General features: G+C 44.3%; 1 protein-coding gene across 1 annotated transcript in view; it reads right to left on the minus strand.

Annotated features, from left to right (window-relative positions):
- Positions 1-17,925, minus strand: part of ACSS1 (acyl-CoA synthetase short chain family member 1) — a 151,627-nt gene extending 133,702 nt beyond the window's left edge. The window contains exon 1 of the mRNA XM_073672513.1: positions 17,365-17,925. Within this exon, the coding sequence (XP_073528614.1) occupies positions 17,365-17,740 (376 nt within the window). The 5' untranslated portion in view covers positions 17,741-17,925. The remainder of the gene's footprint in view (positions 1-17,364) is intronic.
- Positions 17,926-20,680: the final 2,755 nt, after the last annotated feature.

A 20,680-nucleotide genomic window follows, 5' to 3' on the forward strand; every position in this document is an offset into this window, starting at 1 on the left:
CAATCAACCCAACAGGGTATGCTCTCTTTCCTCTTTTGAAACACTGTGTATAGCTCCCACTAATCCACAGTATGCCATCTCAATTATTTACAAGATCCTGCTAAACACTGATTTAGATACTCTTCCTCCCTTCTGGAAGGATGGGAGAAAGAGCTTCATCAGACATTCACAAAAGAGCAATGGAGTAAGTGTTTTCATCTCTCTCAAAGATCCACTATAGCTACTAAAGCTCAAGAAATGTGTTACAAAATAGTTTCAAGATGGTATCGTGTTCCTATGATCTTACATAAATGGTTTCCGGGGGTATCCAGCCTATGTTGGCGATGTGGAGCCCACTCGGGCACAATGTTGCACATTTGGTGGTCGTGCCCGACTTTGGGGGCATCCTGGGAGGGTGTTCTTAAAGCGGTTCGGGAGATGACGGGTGTATCGATCCCCAAGATGACAGAAGCAATTTTACTTTTTATGTTCCCTGTGTCTAAAAATGCCTTAAAGAAGTCGTTACTGAGGCACCTTCTTCAGTCAGCTAAGGTGGTTATTCCTCGTCATTGGAAGTCAATAGACCCTCCGTCACTTGAAGAATGGTTTGTGGAAATAGCTAGAGTTCATCGGATGGAATCCTTAATAGCCCAAACACAGGAAGAAATTACAAAAACAGCTGCTAAGTGGTACCATTGGGAATCCTTTTTAGCCTCCCCTATGTATCTAAGTATGTTGAGCCTTTAACTGGTCCTTTGATTATATTGTGATTCGCCAATATACTTTCTACATCCCTTAGTTTTCTTCTATTCTGTTGGAGATGAGATCTGTCTGTCATAACTCTTACATTTTGTCTGTCCCGCAGACTTGTCCTCGTGATCCCTAATTATTTTCTTCCCTCTCCTTTCTCTCTTTCTTGCTTGTTTCATTTTATAGTTATTAATCCACAAGTTGTCTACTCCGAGATAAGATGATATAGAGTTGATGTATCTTTGTTCTTCTCCTGATGGACTTAACGCATTTATTACTTTGTAGATTTGAGTTGTCACATTTCTTTTTGTTTTTGTTAATGTTGTGAAGCTAAATTCAATAAATCTTGAATTGGACAAAAAAAAAAAATACTATTTTTGTACAAATATTTGCAATTTTTTTACTCTTCTCGACGGTTTATAGCCCTTTTACAGGCAGAACCCTTCCACATCCCCCTTTTGATACAACTTTAATATGCATTGGACATTGATGCTTAGTATAATGAAGAAGCATCTTGGTGCCTTGTACATGAAAAAGCATGGTGGCTCAGTGGTTAGCACTGTGGCTTTGTAGCACTGGGGTCCAGGGTTCAAATCTCACCAAGGACAACATCTACAAGGAGTTTGTGAGTCTCCTCTGGGTACTGTCACATCTTTTACACGCAGAGGAACAAAGTTATCCAGCCTTTTGGATGTAAAACTTCATCAACTAGTAAAGCTTAAAAGGTTTCAGGTATATTAAAAATATTATATCAAAGCAAAAAACATATCCTAAAGGACCTGCTTCTGTGTCGTCTTCTTCCGTCACCAGGCGCCACCTTATTTATTCTAGCTATGTAAGAGACGTTGGGACTAGACGCTTATAAAGGAACCTGTCACTTGATTCATGCTTTTCAAACCATGGGCAGCATGAATCCAAGTCTCGCTGCAGGATGCTGTGTTTGCTCTGGCAATTCAGATAAAAACATACAAGATAAGAGACCTGTCAATCACTGATAGGACAGCCCACAGGATCGAAAATCCCAGTTTAAATGATGAAAACACAGGTTATATTGAATCTTTTCTCAGAAAACTATACATCAATCTGCACAGTATTCCCTCCTCTATAACATGATATCTGTAGATTATACTACATTTTCATAGTTACAAGTCCCCTTTAAATAATGCAGCAAAGTTTTGCCCAGAGGAGAATTCCAGTGAGGATGGTGATGCAATACTTAATAAAGCAGTGATTTAGCCACATCATAATAGTGCCTCTAAGGACAACAATACAAGTACACAATAATAAGACTATCCTTAGATGAACTTTATACTGAAATACAAGTTTGTCTTTAGAATCAAACTACTGCTGCAAAATTTCATCTTGGAGTACAATTCTGGCCTCAGAAGGCAGCCAGGACTGAAATGTAAGAATGCACATAATCGAAACCATGTGTAGTCATTTAACTCTGCGCTGCACAGTGGAGCACTTACCATAACCATTACTGTGCCGCAGCTCAATTTGTCAAGACAGCTCAGCACAAAAGTCATCAGGAATTATAGTGACTACATTCAATTTACAAAGTATAGCAATAATAGCAATGAGAATTAAAAGGAAGATGTCATCATAAAATAACCTTTTCACATCAGGTTTTTCTGTCACATGTATTCAGAAAATTTGGGCTGTTTTTTATTCACATCACAGTGATTATTAAAAACAAACTAGTAATCTTACAATTATCACACTGGCCACTGTGACTTTTTTTTAGACTCATAATTCCTATCCTTTCAGGAAGAGTTTTCAACAGGCTCCTAATCATCAGAGGCAGGATTACAATGACAGGTAGCACCTCTATACACAGCTGATAACACTGGATCCAGCAATCACTATAGGTGATGTCATAGCTGACCCTATTCTTCAACACACTCATAATATGCTTAAACATAAAAGATAGGGTCAGGGTTTGTTCATTGAGGCTATTTACATGTGTTGTTTCCTGAAACAGGAAGTTACAGTCGAATAAATCTCCAAAGGCCAGTGTGAAAATTGCAAAAAAAAATTGTAAAAATACATATAACACAAAAACCTGATTTAAACAATGCATCATTTTCTGATAATAACTTCCCTTTAAAGGGGCAAGATTTCATACAACTTAATGTATGCCTTTGGACTTCAATTAAATCAATTAAATCTGAAAAGCTGCAATAAATCAGTTGCGCGACAAAAAGTCTCTGTGTAGCTCAGGCTTTAGTATCAGCTCATATGCCAAAATGGGCCAACTTGATATCTATAGAGTATAGCCAAACATACCTGAAGAGACAGAATGCTTGGAATAGCGCTGCAGCCTAGGCTGGACTGAATTACTTATTTCGAAGAGAACACTGTCTGTGATGCATGATTAACGATGTGGAGTTATGCCATGCACCATTTTGTAACAGTGAACCCTAGTATGGCGTATTAACCCATCAGTGTGATTGTTTAGCAGGGGATTAATGAGGTGATTATTGCTTCTCTTACTTTTTTCAACCATTCTAAGCAATTTACGCTGCAATAATTTTAAGGAAGCAATCATTAACGCCCTTGATTTGTGCGATAAGACTTTATGCTGTTTGAGGACCCATATTTCATCTTAAAGGGGTTGTGTGGCTTTTAGACATAACAGCTGAGAGATCACGCAGATCCCACCATTGCCACCAATTTGTTAAGGATAAGAGCCGAGGGAATGACACAGATCTCCCAGGTGGTATGAATCTGTCAAGGGGAACAAAAGGGGAATCACGCAGATCTCCCAGCTGGCACCGATTTGTCAGGGAATATCACTCCACTGCCTCCAATTGTCAGGACAATTATGCTATTGACTGACTTGTTTGTTTTGGGGACACACTCGACAGAGAGGGGCCAGAAGATTGCGGCGTCTACTTACACGAACTCCTGCACTGAATAGAACTGCTTCACCATCCTATTAAACAGTGCAGGTTTTGCCTCGCTTTGTCATGGCAAGGGTTAATCAGTTCAGTTGATCTCCTGAAGCTCTCCATCCTGAATTGTCTCAGCTGTTCAAAGTTGCCCACTAGCCTCTAGTACATGCTTGCCATGTACTAGATGCATGCTTGCCACTAACACTTGAGAAATTGCCAGTAACAGTTCACACTTCCTGGTTTGGTGTTTGTACAATTGTAGTTTTCTTTTATCTCTGTCTGTCTACCCCTGTCAGTCTGGTTAGTGTAATCCTATACACTTTTGGCCTCACACCTCCTTGGGTGGGGGAGGGAATAGATAAGGGTTAAGATAGGAGCATAGCAAAGGTATGTGACCCCGGGATCTCCACTTTCCGGGTAATCCAGGGGACAGGGATTGCCTAGGGCACCCCCTAGTTCAAGGGATCGGGTAGGTGCCCACAGTCCCTAGTCACTACGTGACAGAGTGATAGAAGAGGCTGCGGCTGTTTTCACTACTAGGCCAGTCATTGGGGAACTCACAGTGAGCATAGTTTATACACCTCTAATTCCAACGCATGGAATATACAGTACAGACCAAACGTTTGGACGCACCTTCTCCTTTAAAGATTTTTCTGTATTTTCATGACTATGAAAATTGTACATTCACACTGAAGACATCAAAACTATGAATTAACACATGTGGAATTATATACTTAATAAAAAAAGTGTGAAACAACTGAAAATATGTCTTATATTCTAGGTTCTTCAAAGTAGCCACCTTTTGCTTTGATGACTGCTTTGCACACTCTTGGCATTCTCTTGATGAGCTTCAAGAGGTAGTCACCGGAAATGGTCTTCCAACAATCTTGAAGGAGTTCCCAGAGATGCTTAGCACTTGTTGGCCCTTTGGCCTTCACTCTGCGGTCCAGCTCACCCCAAACCATCTCGATTGGGTTCAGGTCAGGTGACTGTGGAGGCCAGGTCATCTGGCATAGCACCCCATCACTCTCTTTCTTGGTCAAATAGCCCTTACACAGCCTGGAGGTGTGTTTGGGGTCATTGTCCTGTAGAAAAATAAATGATGGTCCAACTAAACGCAAACCGGATAAAATAGCATGCCGCTGCAAGATGCTGTGGTAGCCATGCTGGTTCAGTATGCCTTCAATTTTGAATAAATCCCCAACAGTGTCACCAGAAATGCACCCCCACTCAATCACACCTCCTCCTTCATGCTTCACGGTGGGAACCAGGCATGTGGAGTCCATCCGTTCACCTTTTCTGCGTCGCACAAAGACACGGTGGTTGGAACCAAAGATCTCAAATTTGGACTCATCAGACCAAAGCACAGATTTCCACTGGTCTAATGTCCATTCCTTGTGTTCTTTAGCCCAAACAAGTCTCTTCTGCTTGTTGCCTGTTCTTAGCAGTGGTTTCCTAGCAGCTATTTTACCATGAAGGCCTGCTGCACAAAGTCTCCTCTTAACAGTTGTTGTAGAGATGTGTCTGCTGCTAGAACTCTGTGTGGCATTGACCTGGTCTCTAACCTGCGATTTCTGAGGCTGGTGACTCGGATAAACTTATCCTCAGATGCAGAGGTGACTCTTGGTCTTCCTTTCCTGGGGCGGTCCTCATGTGAGTCAGTTTCTTTTTAGCGCTTGATGGTTTTTGCAACTGCACTTGGGGACACTTTCAAAGTTTTCCCAATTTTTCGCACTGACTGACCTTCATTTCTTAAAGTAATGATGGCCACTCGTTTTTCTTTACTTAGCTGTTTTTTTCTTGCCATAATACAAATTCTAACAGTCTATTCAGTAGGACTATCAGCTGTGTATCCACCAGACTTCTGCACAACACAACTGATGGTCCCAACCCCATTTCCGGTGACTACCTCTTGAAGCTCATCAAGAGAATGCCAAGAGTGTGCAAAGCAGTCATCAAAGCAAAAGGTGGCTACTTTGAAGAACCTAGAATATAAGACATATTTTCAGTTGTTTCACACTTTTTTGTTAAGTATATAATTCCACATGTGTTAATTCATAGTTTTGATGCCTTCAGTGAGAATGTACAATTTTCAAAGTCATGAAAATACAGAAAAATCTTTAAAGGAGAAGGTGTGTCCAAACTTTTGGTCTGTACTGTATATAGTGAAGGAAATAATTATTTGATCTCTTGCTGTTTCTGTAAGTTTGCCCACTGACAAAGACATGAACAGTCTATAATTTTAAGGGTTGCTTAATTTTAACATTGAGAGATCGAATATCTCCCAAAAAAATCAAGAAAATCACATTGTATGAATTAGATACATTTGTTTGCATTTTGCAGTGAGAAATAAGTGCCGTATTTTCCGGAGTATAAGATGACTGAGTGTATAAGACGACCCCTGAGTTTTCCAGTTAAAATATAGAGTTTGGGATATACTCGCCATATAAGACTACCCCTCTTCTAACACATATATGGTAAAAATTGTAAAAAAAATCAGATTTGATTTCAATATGGTAATTTTAAATTGATGAACCTTACTGGCGATTGGCCGGTTGTTTTATACAAATCCTGCTTGGATTGGTCAGCTCTCCCTGCCAACCAGCTCTCCTTGTCTCCAAGACTATCAGAGCGGTAGCACATCCCTCTGGCCCGCCCTTGTATCCTATTACCAGTACCTCCTCTGCCTCTCTGATCTCGTTCCTGAGGACTGCAGTGACGAGGTGAGGGGGCGCCTCACCAGGAAGGTGTAAGTGAAGCAAGCTGCAGGCGTCTGGGAAGCCCGGGGTATGGAAAAAAGAAAGAGCGGTGCAATGCCCAGAAAAACACGCCTCTTTCACTTGTCTGGCCTGCCCTTGTATTACCTCCTTCTCTGCCTCTCAGATCTCACACATGCGCGCCTGCGTCGCTTTACTGCAGTCCTCAGGAGCAAGATGAGAGAGGCAGAGAAGGAGGTACCAGTAATAGGATACAAGGGCGGGCCAGAGGGATGTGCTACCGCTCTGATAGTCTTGGAGACAGGGAGGGCTTATAAATTACCATAAAGACCGTATTTTTCGGACTATAAGACGCACTGGACCATAAGACGCACCTAGGTTTTAGAGGAGGAAAATAGAAAAAAAAATTTAAGCAAAAAATATGTTCACGATGCACTTTTTAGGGGGAGGGGGTCTTCTGCTGACACTGGTATAGGGGTAATGTCCCCCAATTCTGACAATATCCCCCATCCTAGTATATATGCCCCCCCCTTCCTTTTATACGTGGACCCAATCCCCATCCTGGTATGCCTGGCATCCCTTCATCCTGATATACATGGAACCCCTCCATCTTGGTATGCATGGCATCCCTCATCCTTACCCTGGTATGCATGGTACCCCTCATCCTTATCCTGGTATGCATGGCACCCCTCATCCCTATCCTGGTATGCATGGCACCCCTCATCCCTGTCCTGGTATGCATGGCACCCCTAATCCCTATCCTGATATGAATGGCACCCCTCATCCCTATCCTGGTATGCATGGCACCCCTAATCCCTATCCTGGTATGCATGGCACAGAAATCCCCATCCTGGTATGCATGGCACCCCTCATCCCTGTCCTGGTATGCATGGCACCCCTCATCCCTGTCCTGGTATGTATGGCACCCCTCATCCCTGTCCTGGTATGCATGACACCCCTCATCCCTGGCCTGGTATGCATGGCACCCCTCATCTCTATCCTGGTATGCATGGCACCCCTCATCCCTATCCTGGCATGCATGGCACCCCTCATCCTTATCCTGGTATGTATGGCCCCTCATCCTTATCCTGGTATGTATGGCCTCCTCATCTTTATCCTGTTATGTATGCCCCCCTCAGCCTTATCCTGGTATGTATGGCCCCCTCACCTTTATCCTGTTATGTATGCCCCCTCATCCTTATGTTGGTATGCATGGTCCCCCTAATCCCCATCATGCTGCACATAAAAAAATAAACACTCCTACTCACCTTTCTCTTCTGCAGTTGATGATGAGAGTTGCGCACATGTTAGAAGGAATTTTGGTCCACTCCTCTTTGCAGATCAACTCTAAATCATTAAGATTTTGAGGCTGTCGCTTGGCAACACGGAGCTTCATCTCCCTCCATAAGTTTTCTATGGGATTAAAGTCTGAAGACTGGCTAGGCCACTCCATGACCTTACTGTGCTTCTTTTTGAGCCACTCCTTTGTTGCCTTGGCAGCATGTTTTGGGTCGTTGCTGGAAGACTCAGCCACGACCCATCTTCAATGCTCTTACTGAGAGAAGGAGGTTGTTAGCCAAAATCGCGCGATACATGACCCCATCCATCTTCCCTTCAGTACAATGCAGTCGTCATGTCCCCTTTGCAGAAAAGCACCCCCAAAGTATAATGTTTCTCCCACCATGCTTCACATTTGGGACGATGTTCTAAGGGTTGTATTCATGATTCTTCCTCCAAACACAGCGAGTTGAGTTAATGTCAAAGAGCTCAATTATTGTCTCATCTGACCACAGCACCTTCTTCCAATAACTCACAGAATCATCCAGATGGCAAACTTCAGATGGGCCTGCACATGTGCCTTCTTGAGCAGAGGGACCTGACCTTGCGGGCACTGCAGGATTTTAAACCTTTAAGGCGTAATGTGTTACCAATGGTTTTCTTGGTGACTGTGGTCCCAGTTGCCTTGAGATCATTAACAAGTTCCCCCCGGGGTAGTTTTAGGCTGATCTCTCACCTTACTCATGATCAAGGATACCCCACGAGGTGAGATTTTGCATGGTGTACCAGATTAATGTCGATTGACAGTCATTTTGTTGTCTCCTTTTCACCCAGCATCTTACTTATGGATTTGTAGCCCATTCCAGCTTTGTGCAGGTCTATGATCTTCTCCCTGACAGCCTTAGAAAGCTCTTTGGTCTTGCCCATGTTGTAGAGGTTAGAGTCTGGCTGATTAATAGAGTCTGTGGACAGGAGTCTTTTATACAGGTGACTATGTAAGTCAGCTGTCTTTAATGCAGGTAACGAGTTGATTAGGAGCGTCTAACTGGTCTGTAGGAGCCAGAACTCATAATGGTTTGTAGGGGATCAAATACATATTTCTCACTGCAAAATGCAAAAAAAATATCTAATTTATACAATGTGATTTTCTTGATTTTTTTTGGGATATTCTATCTATCACTGTTAAAATTGACCTACCCTTAAAATTATAGACTGTTCATGTCTTTGTCAGTGGGCAAACTTACAAAAACAGCAAGGGATCAAATAATTATTTTCTTCACTGTATACCCCAGTATAGTCATTGTCAAACTCCATAATAACAAAAGGAACTAGCTGCCACCACCAATCATTTATACCGGCCGATAGGACACCCGTTGCAGATAGCGTATTTGCTTCAGGGGTGCGGTTTATAAAGCAAGAGGAAAAACTTCTACGTTATCTTCGCCCCTGGGGATCCCAGGCAGGAGATATTACTGTCATGTTTCCTATCACAATTGTATCTATCCATAGAGAGGAAACATGGCATACATAACGTCATCCATCTGCCCGACATTGATTTGAAAACTGCTGTTGCAACCGCCCAGTTTGGTAAGATAGAGCGTTACGTTCACCACTTCATCACAAATCTGAAAATGTCTTTCATAACTGTGGGACCCTTGCTGTTCTTAAAAACCTGCAATATTCATAACTGGAATAGAAACAAAGCAGCTTCATTTAGTTTGCCTGCCAGTTCTGCTCACCCTGAGGCTAAGGCCACAAATCTGTCACGTCCCCCATTCTTCAGCAGCTGAGGTTATAGATTATCTCTACTGGCCATAACCCTGTCGTATCCCAGAATTCCTCTGTCATCCATGCCCGGTCTGCATCCATCAGGAAATCTTTAATTACCTGTTCACATCAGGGGATCCCCTTGCACCGGGGTCATCTGGAGGTCATAGCATTGCTTCAATATTCACTATCAACTATGAAATGGCTTATATATTTTACAATTATCCATATCACAGGTTGTGCACTACTTGGGACAACCCCTTCTGATTACCTATTTTTCCCCTTAGTAAAATAATAACACTTAGGGCAGGGCAGGACGTATTTGCAACAAAACATCGGATTGCACTCGGATCAATCTTAGTCTATGGGGCTGTGCACATGTCCAATTTCTTCCTCGGAACGCGTCAGACTAAGGCAAAAATCACTGCGTGCCAGAGTTTGATCCGACATGCGGATCGCACCTGCAGATAAAAGTCAATGAGTATATGGGAAACATCAGACTGCACTCGGATGACATCTGAGTGCGGTCAGATTTTCACGGCCTCACAGAATGGAGAAGATGGAGACATTTTTTTTCCATCTTCTCCTCATCCTAGAGAATCGGATCATACTGTGATTACACTCTGATCAACCTCTGGTAAGAGCTTGATCAGAGTGTCATTTGCATAATCAGCCTAATTCTCTCAGATGAGAGAGTCTATGACTGTCTGCACCTGCCCTTATTCTTACCTCTGGGCACCGGCAGTGTCAGCACTTGCTCTCCTGGGGCCCACGTCTCCTTCGGACAAATCAAGACATCCGGAGAAACTAAGAGCTGCTTCTACCCTTTTACTACCTCCAAATGTCAATTAGGACTGAAGGAAGGGAGAGGGAAGTGAGCACTGGTTGGCTGCAGGGATATTGTGACATAATGTTATGCAAGCCCCAGAAGTGCCAGTGCCAACACCGCTGGAACGAGGCCGGCACCAGAGGTGAATATAATTGTTATTATCTTACTGGTGGGAAATATAGGGATTCAGAAGAGGTTGTCCGAGTACTGGACAACCCCTTTAACATCAACAAACCTGTATGAAAGCTTGTTTTTGTGGAAAATGCTGTCGTTTTCATTGGTATTATTTGGGGGAATACATTGATCTTGTTTTCTTGTTGAGGTGGTTCATTCTGCAGCATAAATAAAATTTTAGCTTTAAAGTATGGCTCATTACAGTTGTCCCACTAGAATATTTGACCATGTGATTGCTTGATCATTGATATACACTGCTCAAAAAAATAAAGGGAACATATAAATAACAGAATATAACTCCAAGTAAATCAAACTTCTGTGAAATCAAACTGTCCACTTAGGAAGCAACACTGATTGACAATCAATTTCACATGCTGTTGTGCAAATAGAATAGACAACAGATGGAAATTATTGGCAATTATCAAGACACCCTGAATAAAGGAGTGGTTCTGCAGGTGGGGACCACAGACCACATCTCAGTACCAATGTTTTCTGGCTGATGTTTTGGTCACTTTTGAATGCTGGTTGTGCTTTCACACTAGTGGTAGCATGAGAAGGACTCTACAACCCACAGAAGTTGCTCAGGTAGTGCAGCTCATCCAGGATGGCACAACAATGCGAGCTGTGGCAAGAAGGTTTGCTGTGTCTGTCAGCGTAGTGTCCAGAGGCTGGAGGCGCTACCAGGAGACAGGCCAGTTCTTTGGAGGGCTGCAGAACTCTCCATGTGCTCGCCAAAGGTAGCCTGACTGCCATTAGGTACTAAGATGAGATCCTCAGACCCCTTGTGAGACCATATGCTGATGCGGTTGGCCCTGGGTTCCTCCTAATGCAGGACAATGCCAGACCTCATGTGGCTGGAGTGTGTCAGCAGTTCCTGTAAGATGAAGGCATTGAAGCTATGGACTGGCCCGTCCGTTCCTCAGACCTGAATCTGATTGAGCACATCTGGGACATCATGTCTCGCTTCATCCACCAACGTCACGTTGCACCACAGACTGTCCAGGAGTTGGAGGATGCTTTAGTCCAGGTCTGGGAGGAGATCCCACAGGAGACCATCCGCACCCTCATCAGGAGCATGCCCAGGCGTTGTAGGGAGGTCATACAGGCACGTGGAGGCCACACACAATACTGAGCCTCATTTTGACTTGTTTTAAGGACATCACATCAAAGTTGGATCAGCCTGTAGTGTGTTTTTCCACTTTAATTTTGGGGGTGACTCCAAATCCAGGCCTCCATTGGTTAATAAATTAGATTTCCATTGATGATTTTTGTGTGATTTTGTTGTCAGCACATTCAACTTTGTACAGAACAAAGTATTCCATGAGAATATTTCATTCATTCAGATCTAGGATTTGTTATTTCAGTGTTCCCTTTATTTTTTTGAGCAGTGTAATTCACTGCAATACTTCTGTATTGCAAAGTATTATGCCTGTCACCGTCATGCTGACAACATACAATTACATCATAGTGCAAACATAGTACTCTTCAGCGACTTCATTAGGCCCCGTGCTGATGGACACCTCCACACACCTTGTCATTGCACTGTGTACGGGATCTCTATTGGCAGTGTTCCTCAGCTCCAGTCCTCAAGGTGCACCAATAGTTCATGTTTTCAGGATTTCCTTAGTATTGCACAGGTGATGAAAACGTGATCTGTTGGTGCTCCTTGAGGGATGGAGTTGAGGATCACTGGTCTAGGGAGTGTTAGGCCACGGCCCCACTATCAGTATTTGGTCAGTATTTTTTCTCAGGAGTGGGAGCCAAAACCAGGTGAGGAATAATCAGAGAAAATGCATAATAGAAACAAGTCACCAATTCTGCATTTATCACCCACTCCTGGTTTTGGCTCCCACTCCTGAGAAAAAATACTGATAGTGGGGCCGTGGCCTTAGAGTGAGCTCCTGCCTCTGTCTAACTGCTTAAATGCTGTGATTCTCATTACCTGAAGCATCTGAGGATATTAACAGCTGGAACCAAAGTAATATACAGCTGATAACCTCTGCAGATGGTGAAGTGAGTATAGGAAAGAGTCCTAGCATACAAATATGGATCCCATTAAAGGGGTTGTCCAATGAACAAAGTACATTTTAATCAATAGATCTGGGAATACTACTAAGTTCAGAATTGGATGTGGAGTGTTAAAAAAAAAAATTGTCCCCATGCTGAGATAATCTTATAAATGTGTCCCTGCTGTGTACTGTGTAATGGCTGTGCCTGACCGTACAGGAACATGGTCTGATCATACCACATCTCCTGGGCAGGGGAGGAAGCAAGAGAGTATACAGATATTACAGCAGGAGATCACCGCTGATTCTTTCTGTGAGGTAAAACATTTTCCTGCCTGCTTAAAAACATGTTTTACCTCACAGAAAGAATCAGCACCAGCCGGATGATCATGGGACCGCAAGTATGTGATTTGCATAATTCTGGCCATATTCCGACTATACGTGACCCACCTTGCTCAATACCCTAGCACTGAGTGGGGCTGCGCACATCTAGTCGGCACATGACTGCATGTATGCAATTCGCATTCTTGCGGTCACACGCTCACCGCCGCAGTGTGTGCTGTGAGGATTCACAAATCTGCAGTCACACAGAGTGTAGCCTAAGGCCGGACAACCCCTTTAAGTAGAACATCTCTCATTTACTTCCATCTGCATGTCAGATGGGATCACGAGGAGATTAAAACAAACAATTGTGTAATCATTCGGCCTTCTTCGCTTTCATTATTATCGGCAGCACATCCCTTTTACATGAATAGATATTCTGCCAACCAATATGCAACATAAAAGATGCGATCAAAGACAAATGACATTTTTTTCTTGTTTGGGCAATGATCAGGAATGAAGGTTCATATAAAAGTTCTTGAGGGCACTGGCAATAACAGCACTCATCTCTGCCATCAGCAACCTCCTGCCCCCGTCCCCAGCACTGATGAAACTACCAATCCCAGCATGCCCTGACAGCCGCCCAATAGCCTGTAGCTGTCAGGAAATACTGGGAATTGTAGTTTTGCAGCAGCTGGTAGGTGATTACTGCCACTCATTTCAAATCATGTGGGAATAGGGGGCACTGTCTTGACAATCAGTGGGGTCACTGAATTCAGACCCACATATCAATCCAACTATTATAACCAATGCAGTGTACAGGTTTGTAATACCCCTTTAAGGCCTTATTCAGATTATGTAGAGTTGATCAGGATTTTTGCACAGCATTTGCATGCCAAAACCAGGAGCAATATGATTTCTACTTTATTTTTTATTTAAAATACTGAGAAAATCTGCAGAGAGTAGAAAAAGGCTTAGGCCACGTTCAGTATTTGGTCAGTATTTTACCTCAGTATTTGTAAATCAAAACCAGGAGTGGAACAATCAGAAGAAAACTATAAGGCCATGTGCCCACGATGCAGAAATGCTGCATATTTTTTCCGCTTCTCCCTGGCAGGAAAAACGCATGCGGATTTTAAATGCGGTTTTCCCGCCAGGTAGAAGCGTTTGTCAAGCGTTTTTGCATGCATTTCCGCATGCGGGTTATTAAGCGCTTTTCCAAGCGATTTTAGCATCACTTGGAAAGTGCTTGACAACTTGGTCACACTATATAAATCCATGCAACCGGCATGGATTTATATAGTGTGACCAAGTAATAGTTTAAAAAAAAGAATAAGAATGGTAAAAAATAAAAAATAAAGATTATACTTATCTTACGATGGCCCGTGGTCTCCTTCTCCGCTCCGTTCGGTCTCCCCGTTGTCTCGCGGTGGTGTGAAGGAACTGCGATGACGTCATTGAGTCATGTGACAGGTCACGCGACCGCCGACGTCAGCGGTCGCGTGACCTGTCACATGACTCAATGACGTCATGTCAGGTCCTCACACCACTGCGAGCTGCCCAACACATCGCACGCATCGCTGAGGAGGCCGGGGGACATCGGAAGGTGAGTATAATCTTTATTTTTTATTTTAAACTCTTTATTTTACAGTTTCTATGGTACCCAGGTCTGGATGAGAGTCTCCTCTCCTCCAGACCTGGGTACCATCCGCACATTGAACCATGTGATATCCGCTTGTGGTGATGCAGTGATGTGGATGTCACGCGGTCCAATGCAAGTCAATGGCGGCGATTACGCTGCGTGTCAGCAAAATTAATGGACATGCTGCGGATTGTTCCGCAATAATAATCCGGAGCGGAAATTTCCGCAGCATGTGCACAGCACATGCGGATTATCATTGGGGACCATGGGGCACGTATTACCAAGCGTCTTTTAAGCGTTTTCGCTGCAGAAATTCCGCGGCAGAAACGCTTGAAAAATGCATAGTAGACACGCAGCCTAAGGTTATGTGCCCACGATGCAGAAATGCTCCGGATTTTTTCCTGAGCGTTTCTGCATTTCCCTGGCAGAAAAAACGCATGCGGATTGTACATGCGGATTGTACATGCGGATTGTACATGTGTTTTTCCTGCCAGGGACAAGCGGATGTGAAGCGTTCTTCACATGCATTTCCGCATGCGGGTTATCAAGCGCTTTTCCAGGCGATTTTAGCATCACTTGGAAAGTGCTTGTCAACTTGGTCACACTATATAAATCCATGCAACCGGCATGGATTTATAGTGTGACCGAAAGAATGGTAAAAAATAAAAAATAAATCTATACTTACTTTCTGATGGCCCCCGGTGTCTTGCTTCGCTAAGTCCTGGCTGCCGGCAGCTCGCGGTACACTACACTGAAGGACCTGCTGTCACATGACTATGACGTCAGCGCAGGTCCTTCAGTCCACCGCAATCTGCTGGCAAGTGAAGACAAGGAGACCGGGGGCCATCAGAAGGTAAGTATAATGTATATTTTTTATTTTATTCATTTTTTTTACAGGTACTATGGTACCCGGGTCCGGAGGAGAGTCTCCTCTTCTCCAGACCCGGGTACCATCCACACATTGAAACGCCTGGACTCCGCATGTACAGATGCAGTGATGCGGATTCCATGTGTTCCATTGGGGGACATGGCAGGCCTTCTACCAAGCGTTTTTTAAGCGTTTCTGCAGCAGAATTGCCGTTGCAGAAACGCTTAAAAAACACATTGTGGGCACACAGCCTAAGGCTATGTTCACAAGTTGAGTTTTTGCTGCTTTTTTATGCAAATTAAAAGCTGTTTTTACAGTCCCATAACAGCTATGAGATATCAGAAATCTCTTGCAAACATTGGGTTTTTTTCCTGACTGCGTTTTTAAAAACTGAAAAGAGTCTCTTCAGAGAGGAAGAGGACTAGAACTCTAGTGCCACCTATAGGGAGTAACAATCCTAAAAGTCAATATCGACTCTCTAACCAGCCTTGCCACATCATTTAGGATAATTGCCAAAACGAGAATCTCAATTTACAGACACTGTGTTTTAGGGTACTGCTTCTCATCAGTGCAAAGTGTGAGATCTGGTTTGGCCGAGTGAGAGGTGTCTGACCGAGAACCAAGGGGTAATGTTTCTCCCTGTGGAAAGTGACATGTTAAGCATGTTAGGGTGAGGAGATCTGGTTTGGCTGGCACTAGAGTTTTAGTCCTCTCCCTTTTTGAAGAGGCAATTTGCATATTTCCCAGAGGAGCATTGCGGCTTAAAAGTCTCCTCACCTTAACATGTCACTCTCCGCAAGGAAAAAACATTAGCCATTTAAAAACTGCAGCATGTCACTTCTTTTTTGCAGTATTTTTTCACCCACAGAAGGCAATAAGTAAGTGCAAAAAGGCAGCAAAAACGGAGGCAGCAGGTTTTGGTGCAGAAAACTCCAGAACATTAGGCACTAAACTGTATCAGCATGAAAAACACAGCATAAACTGTTTTTAAGCAGCTTCTTTACTGCCAAGAGAGAAGGTTTTCCCTGCAAAAAAAAAAAAATGCAGCAAAAACACACCGTGTGAACATAGCCTAATAGAAACATGTCACCACACTTCTGTATTTATCACCCACGCCTGGTTTTGGCTTACAAATACTGATGTAGAATACTGACCAAATACTGAACGTGGCCTTAACGTCTGTGACTTTGTACATCATGCCCTAAAGCTGGGCACACACCCCCTGTAATGGGCACGTGTTTGCCACACCCTGCCATGCCCATTCCCTGGAACAAATTTGCATAAAGTACATAACCAGAACAGTGGTGCACACTAGACAGTCACTGCGCCCAGCCTGCCAGCCGCTGTAACCTGCCACTAACACATAGACGTTGTGTCCGTGTCTGCTCCGTATAACGCGTGAGTACATAGGAGGCAGTGCACATTAGGGCTCATTTCCTGATGGGGAGTAATAGTGACCCAGTCCCAGGCTGCGCCGTCCCCTCACACACACATTACACCAGCAGCATGTGACACGGGCAGAAGCGTCTCAGGAATGAGGGCTGACACGCCCACTCTTGCGTGATCTTAACCAATCAGCTGCAGGATCCGAGCCCATCCCTCCTGGTGAGTGCAGCACAAGCGGTGTCACTGTTGTGGAGGCCAAGACAAACCCAAGACGTTTTTAACCCTTTCGGCCCCCACAAATAGTATGCAAAAAAAAATTACAACTTTTTACAAGTTTACAAACCCCTTGAAGTTTTATGCAGCAGCAGGCAGACTGCTCCTAGTGGCCGATCTGTGCGCACAGCTTGGCTTGTTTCATCTGGATCCATTCATGTATTCCATATGGAGACCCAGGCTGGGCATCTCTAGGTTTAAAGGGCATTGACAATATCCTATCCTACCTGTATAAGTGCCTGTGACCTGATCTGATCATTACAGCTAGAAGGGAAATCATATTCTGCCTCCATCCCATCATAATGATATTTTTAACTCGTTCAGCTCCAGGGCTCATAACTTAGAGATAACGCTGTTACATAACAAAAAACATTCAGATCTCATGATATCACGTGACTCTTCTCAGACCCTCTACTGTCCATCCTTGACCTTATCTATTATCACCCCCTGTCCCAGAATTTGGAGATTGACACTCACCAGATACATTCAGCTGTCCACCAAGGAACCATTTTACCCGGCCTTCATTAAAGTCACAGTCTTTAACTGTCTGGTGGGGTTTTACCCAAGTCAGCCTTTCCCTGGCAAGAACACCCCAAAATGTCTCCGGGTCTTGATGTGAGAACTGCACCAGATCCTGGAAGGTCTGCACACTGGTCAGGGCAGTGGATTCTGGCATGTAGGAATGGACGTCCCATTGGGGTCCTGGACTGTGGTAGGATGGCTGCACCTTCTGCTTGTGGGATGAGGCACAGTATCTCACCCCAAGTCTTCTCCAGGGGCAGATTCTTGCAGGTCCCTGTTGTTTGATGAGTAGCTGGTGGAAAAGTAGTCTGCTTGTTAGATTTGCTGCCATGATGATTGCATACGAGTTCTAAAGAAGGATTATAATAACACCATAACTTTGGAAGAGGAGAGATTAAAAAAGTTGCATCAGGTTCCCAGATGGAAGAGTTTCTGTGCCGATGATAACTGCAACTGCAAAGCCATCTGCTGTAGCTGCTAGAATTACATGAGCCCAGAGCTCCTCCTTATTTCATATCCAGGAAATGTAAATGAAACTTCTTCTGCACCTCTGCTGCAGTTCATTGCCCCTTGTATAATCCATGTGCAGATGACAGATGTAATTAATAGTCTTCAGAGTTTCTTTCTGGCGGGCTTGTCTCCTGATTCCTGCCATGGTAGGGGGTTTTCTTATCTGAACACAGAAGCCTCAATAGTAGTTTTCATGACCTGGAGTAAAGATTTGCCTATTGTCAGTACGGCAGAAAATATAGCTGAAAACTCACTGTGTAGATTTTGGAATCTGTGGTTTTACAACTACTTTTTATTTTATTGCTTCTTTGGATCAAGCGCATTTTTATGTATCTGATTTAGTCCAGAAGCATTTCCTCCTGGTTTCATACATTTGGACAACAAATAAACAGTTGTGTCATCTGTGTGTAAATGGCTCAGTTGCTCTACACGATATATATTGAAATAAAATGGCTCTTGGGTATGTGTGTATTTTACCCTCCTATAAAATACATCTGCTTCCTTCAGCTTTTAGAGCAGTGTTTCCCAACTGATAGCTTGTGAGCCACATGTGGCTCCTCAGCTCTAGACAGTGTCAGAAGCGGATGTACACTAGTGGCATACTGGCATAGAAATCATGGGGCCCCATAACAGAAGTCCTAAATGCCCCCTACACACAAAGTAATAATAATATTCAGCAGGGTAACAAAAAAGCAATTTTGCTGCCCTTATAAAGTAATTTTACTCCTACCCCTTTCATGGCCCCCTAAAGCAAACAAAAATGCCCTCCAAACACAGTATAATACCCCCACAGTGAATTCTTCCACAGTATCCTCCACACGAACAGTATGATGACCCCACAGTACCCCTCCACAAACTATGATACCCCCAAAAGTGAGCATGACGAGCCCCCTGGGCCGTGGGGTACTCAGTAGCCGGGCCGGTCGATGCTGGGGGATGTCACAGTGGTGGTGACCCGGTCCGTGACCCAGGGCGGTCAATAAAAGGGGATGTTGAGAAAAGGGGAATTAAAGTTTTATATAAATGTTCGTGATGCCACCTGTGGTATGCGGCTATATGGAGCCGCCGCTGCGGTGCAGATCCTCTGGAGCTAATGATGACGCAGCAGTGTTGGTTCAGCTATCCACAGGCACAGCTTAGCTCCAGGGAAGGAAAAGGCGATGTTATAGATGTTGCTGTGCAGTGTAGTGCAGGGGATGGCGCAGATAATAACCAGTACACAATTTAATGGCGGTTTCCTCTTATTTTTACTTGCAGTGGTTAGGAAGACCGGGGCACGGGTACTAGCTGGTAGTAGAGGTCCGGGCGGCCTGGAAGCAAGTTGGGAATCCACATCGCCAGGTGAAGTTGGAGGCCTTCCCTTTTCCGCTAATCTCTTTGGCCCTGCTGCTTATAGCTGTGCTGTGGCCCTCGTCCCTGAGTAAAACGTCTTTGTGCTCACCCATATGGCAGGCAGCTCGGGCCTTCCTGGAGTGTCGCTCCCACGTGGCGGTGCTGGGCCCTATGTGTTGCGGAGCCTCTGGGTGTCTGGTGGGGCCAGGAGACCTGCAGTCTCCTGCCCTCCGGTTTCTGCTTCTGGGCCTTCAGTGCCCCACAACCTCGGACTCCGGTGTCCGGTTCTTCTACACTCCTCTCTGGGGTGAGCTGCCGTGCAGCTCCACTCCCCAGGTCTTTCCTCTTCGCTGTCCTGTTTTCAACTGCTTTCATTGCTAAGGGGAGGAGCTCCCCTTGCTGGTCTGAAGCCAGGAAAGTGTTGCATGCTAGTATACCTGACTAGGGGACCCCTGCTTGCTTCCAGGCATGGCATCACCTCTTGTGAGGGAGGCAATGCCACTGTGGCAACCGGACCCCTGGAGTGCCACATTCCCCCCTAGTTAAATTCAGTACTCCCGGACTGAGGATACCTTTTTCAATTAACAATTAACAATAACAATTCACATTACAAATAGTTTACAAAATCGAAAATTACAAAAAACCCAACCAAAAGTTTATAGCAGTCACTGCAGCGCTTAGTCTTTCCACAATCCAGATAATTGAAATTTGGTTGGTGGGAACCGCATCAACCCACTTTGTGTATTGTCCCTGGGCGTGGCTTCAGGGCACTCTGTCGTTGGGCCTGGTCTTCGGCCACGTCTGCGGTTCATTTTCAAGGCCAATTGTTAACTATATTCAACATTGTCCTGACCACACCTAGTCCTGTGTTCCAATTTTCCATAAATTTAACAACTATATATATCCAAGATTATTTAACGGTTACAACTATATATAACATACACTTTAGTTCCTTCAGCGGGCAGGGAGCTGACCTTTAGTACTCCGGGTCGATCTACGTAGTACATTTGTTGTCACTGACCTACCCTGGTCCCTAGTGTCTACCCCTGGTGTGGTGGGTTCAGTGTGAACTACACTACGGGTAGTCTGAGGTAACACCGGTAGGCTGAGTAATCTCCTACGAATTCTTTGACTCACCATGGGTATGACAGATTCACTGCTAGCAGAGGGTAGATTCTCCTGATCTGCTGCTGATGAAGCATCTGTCTCTGGGGCCGACTGGTCTTCCAGATGTTCTGGAGCCTCTGCAGCTTCCGGTGAGGCTTCTTGGAGAATGGTCAGGACCGGTACCACAATTGCTCTGTTCACCTGCGTCCAAGACCAGGGAAATGCTCCAAGGACTGTCTGGACCGTTTCCTCCACTTTTTCTGTGGGCTGAGGGCTGTCTTGGTCTTCTTCTTTGTGCTTCAACTGTTCAGGGCATATCTTC

The sequence above is a fragment of the Phyllobates terribilis genome, unplaced genomic scaffold, assembly GCF_046119375.1.
Source record: "Phyllobates terribilis strain yellow unplaced genomic scaffold, ASM4611937v1 Scaffold_3__8_contigs__length_932513732, whole genome shotgun sequence".
NCBI classification, from domain to species: Eukaryota; Metazoa; Chordata; class Amphibia; order Anura; family Dendrobatidae; genus Phyllobates; species Phyllobates terribilis.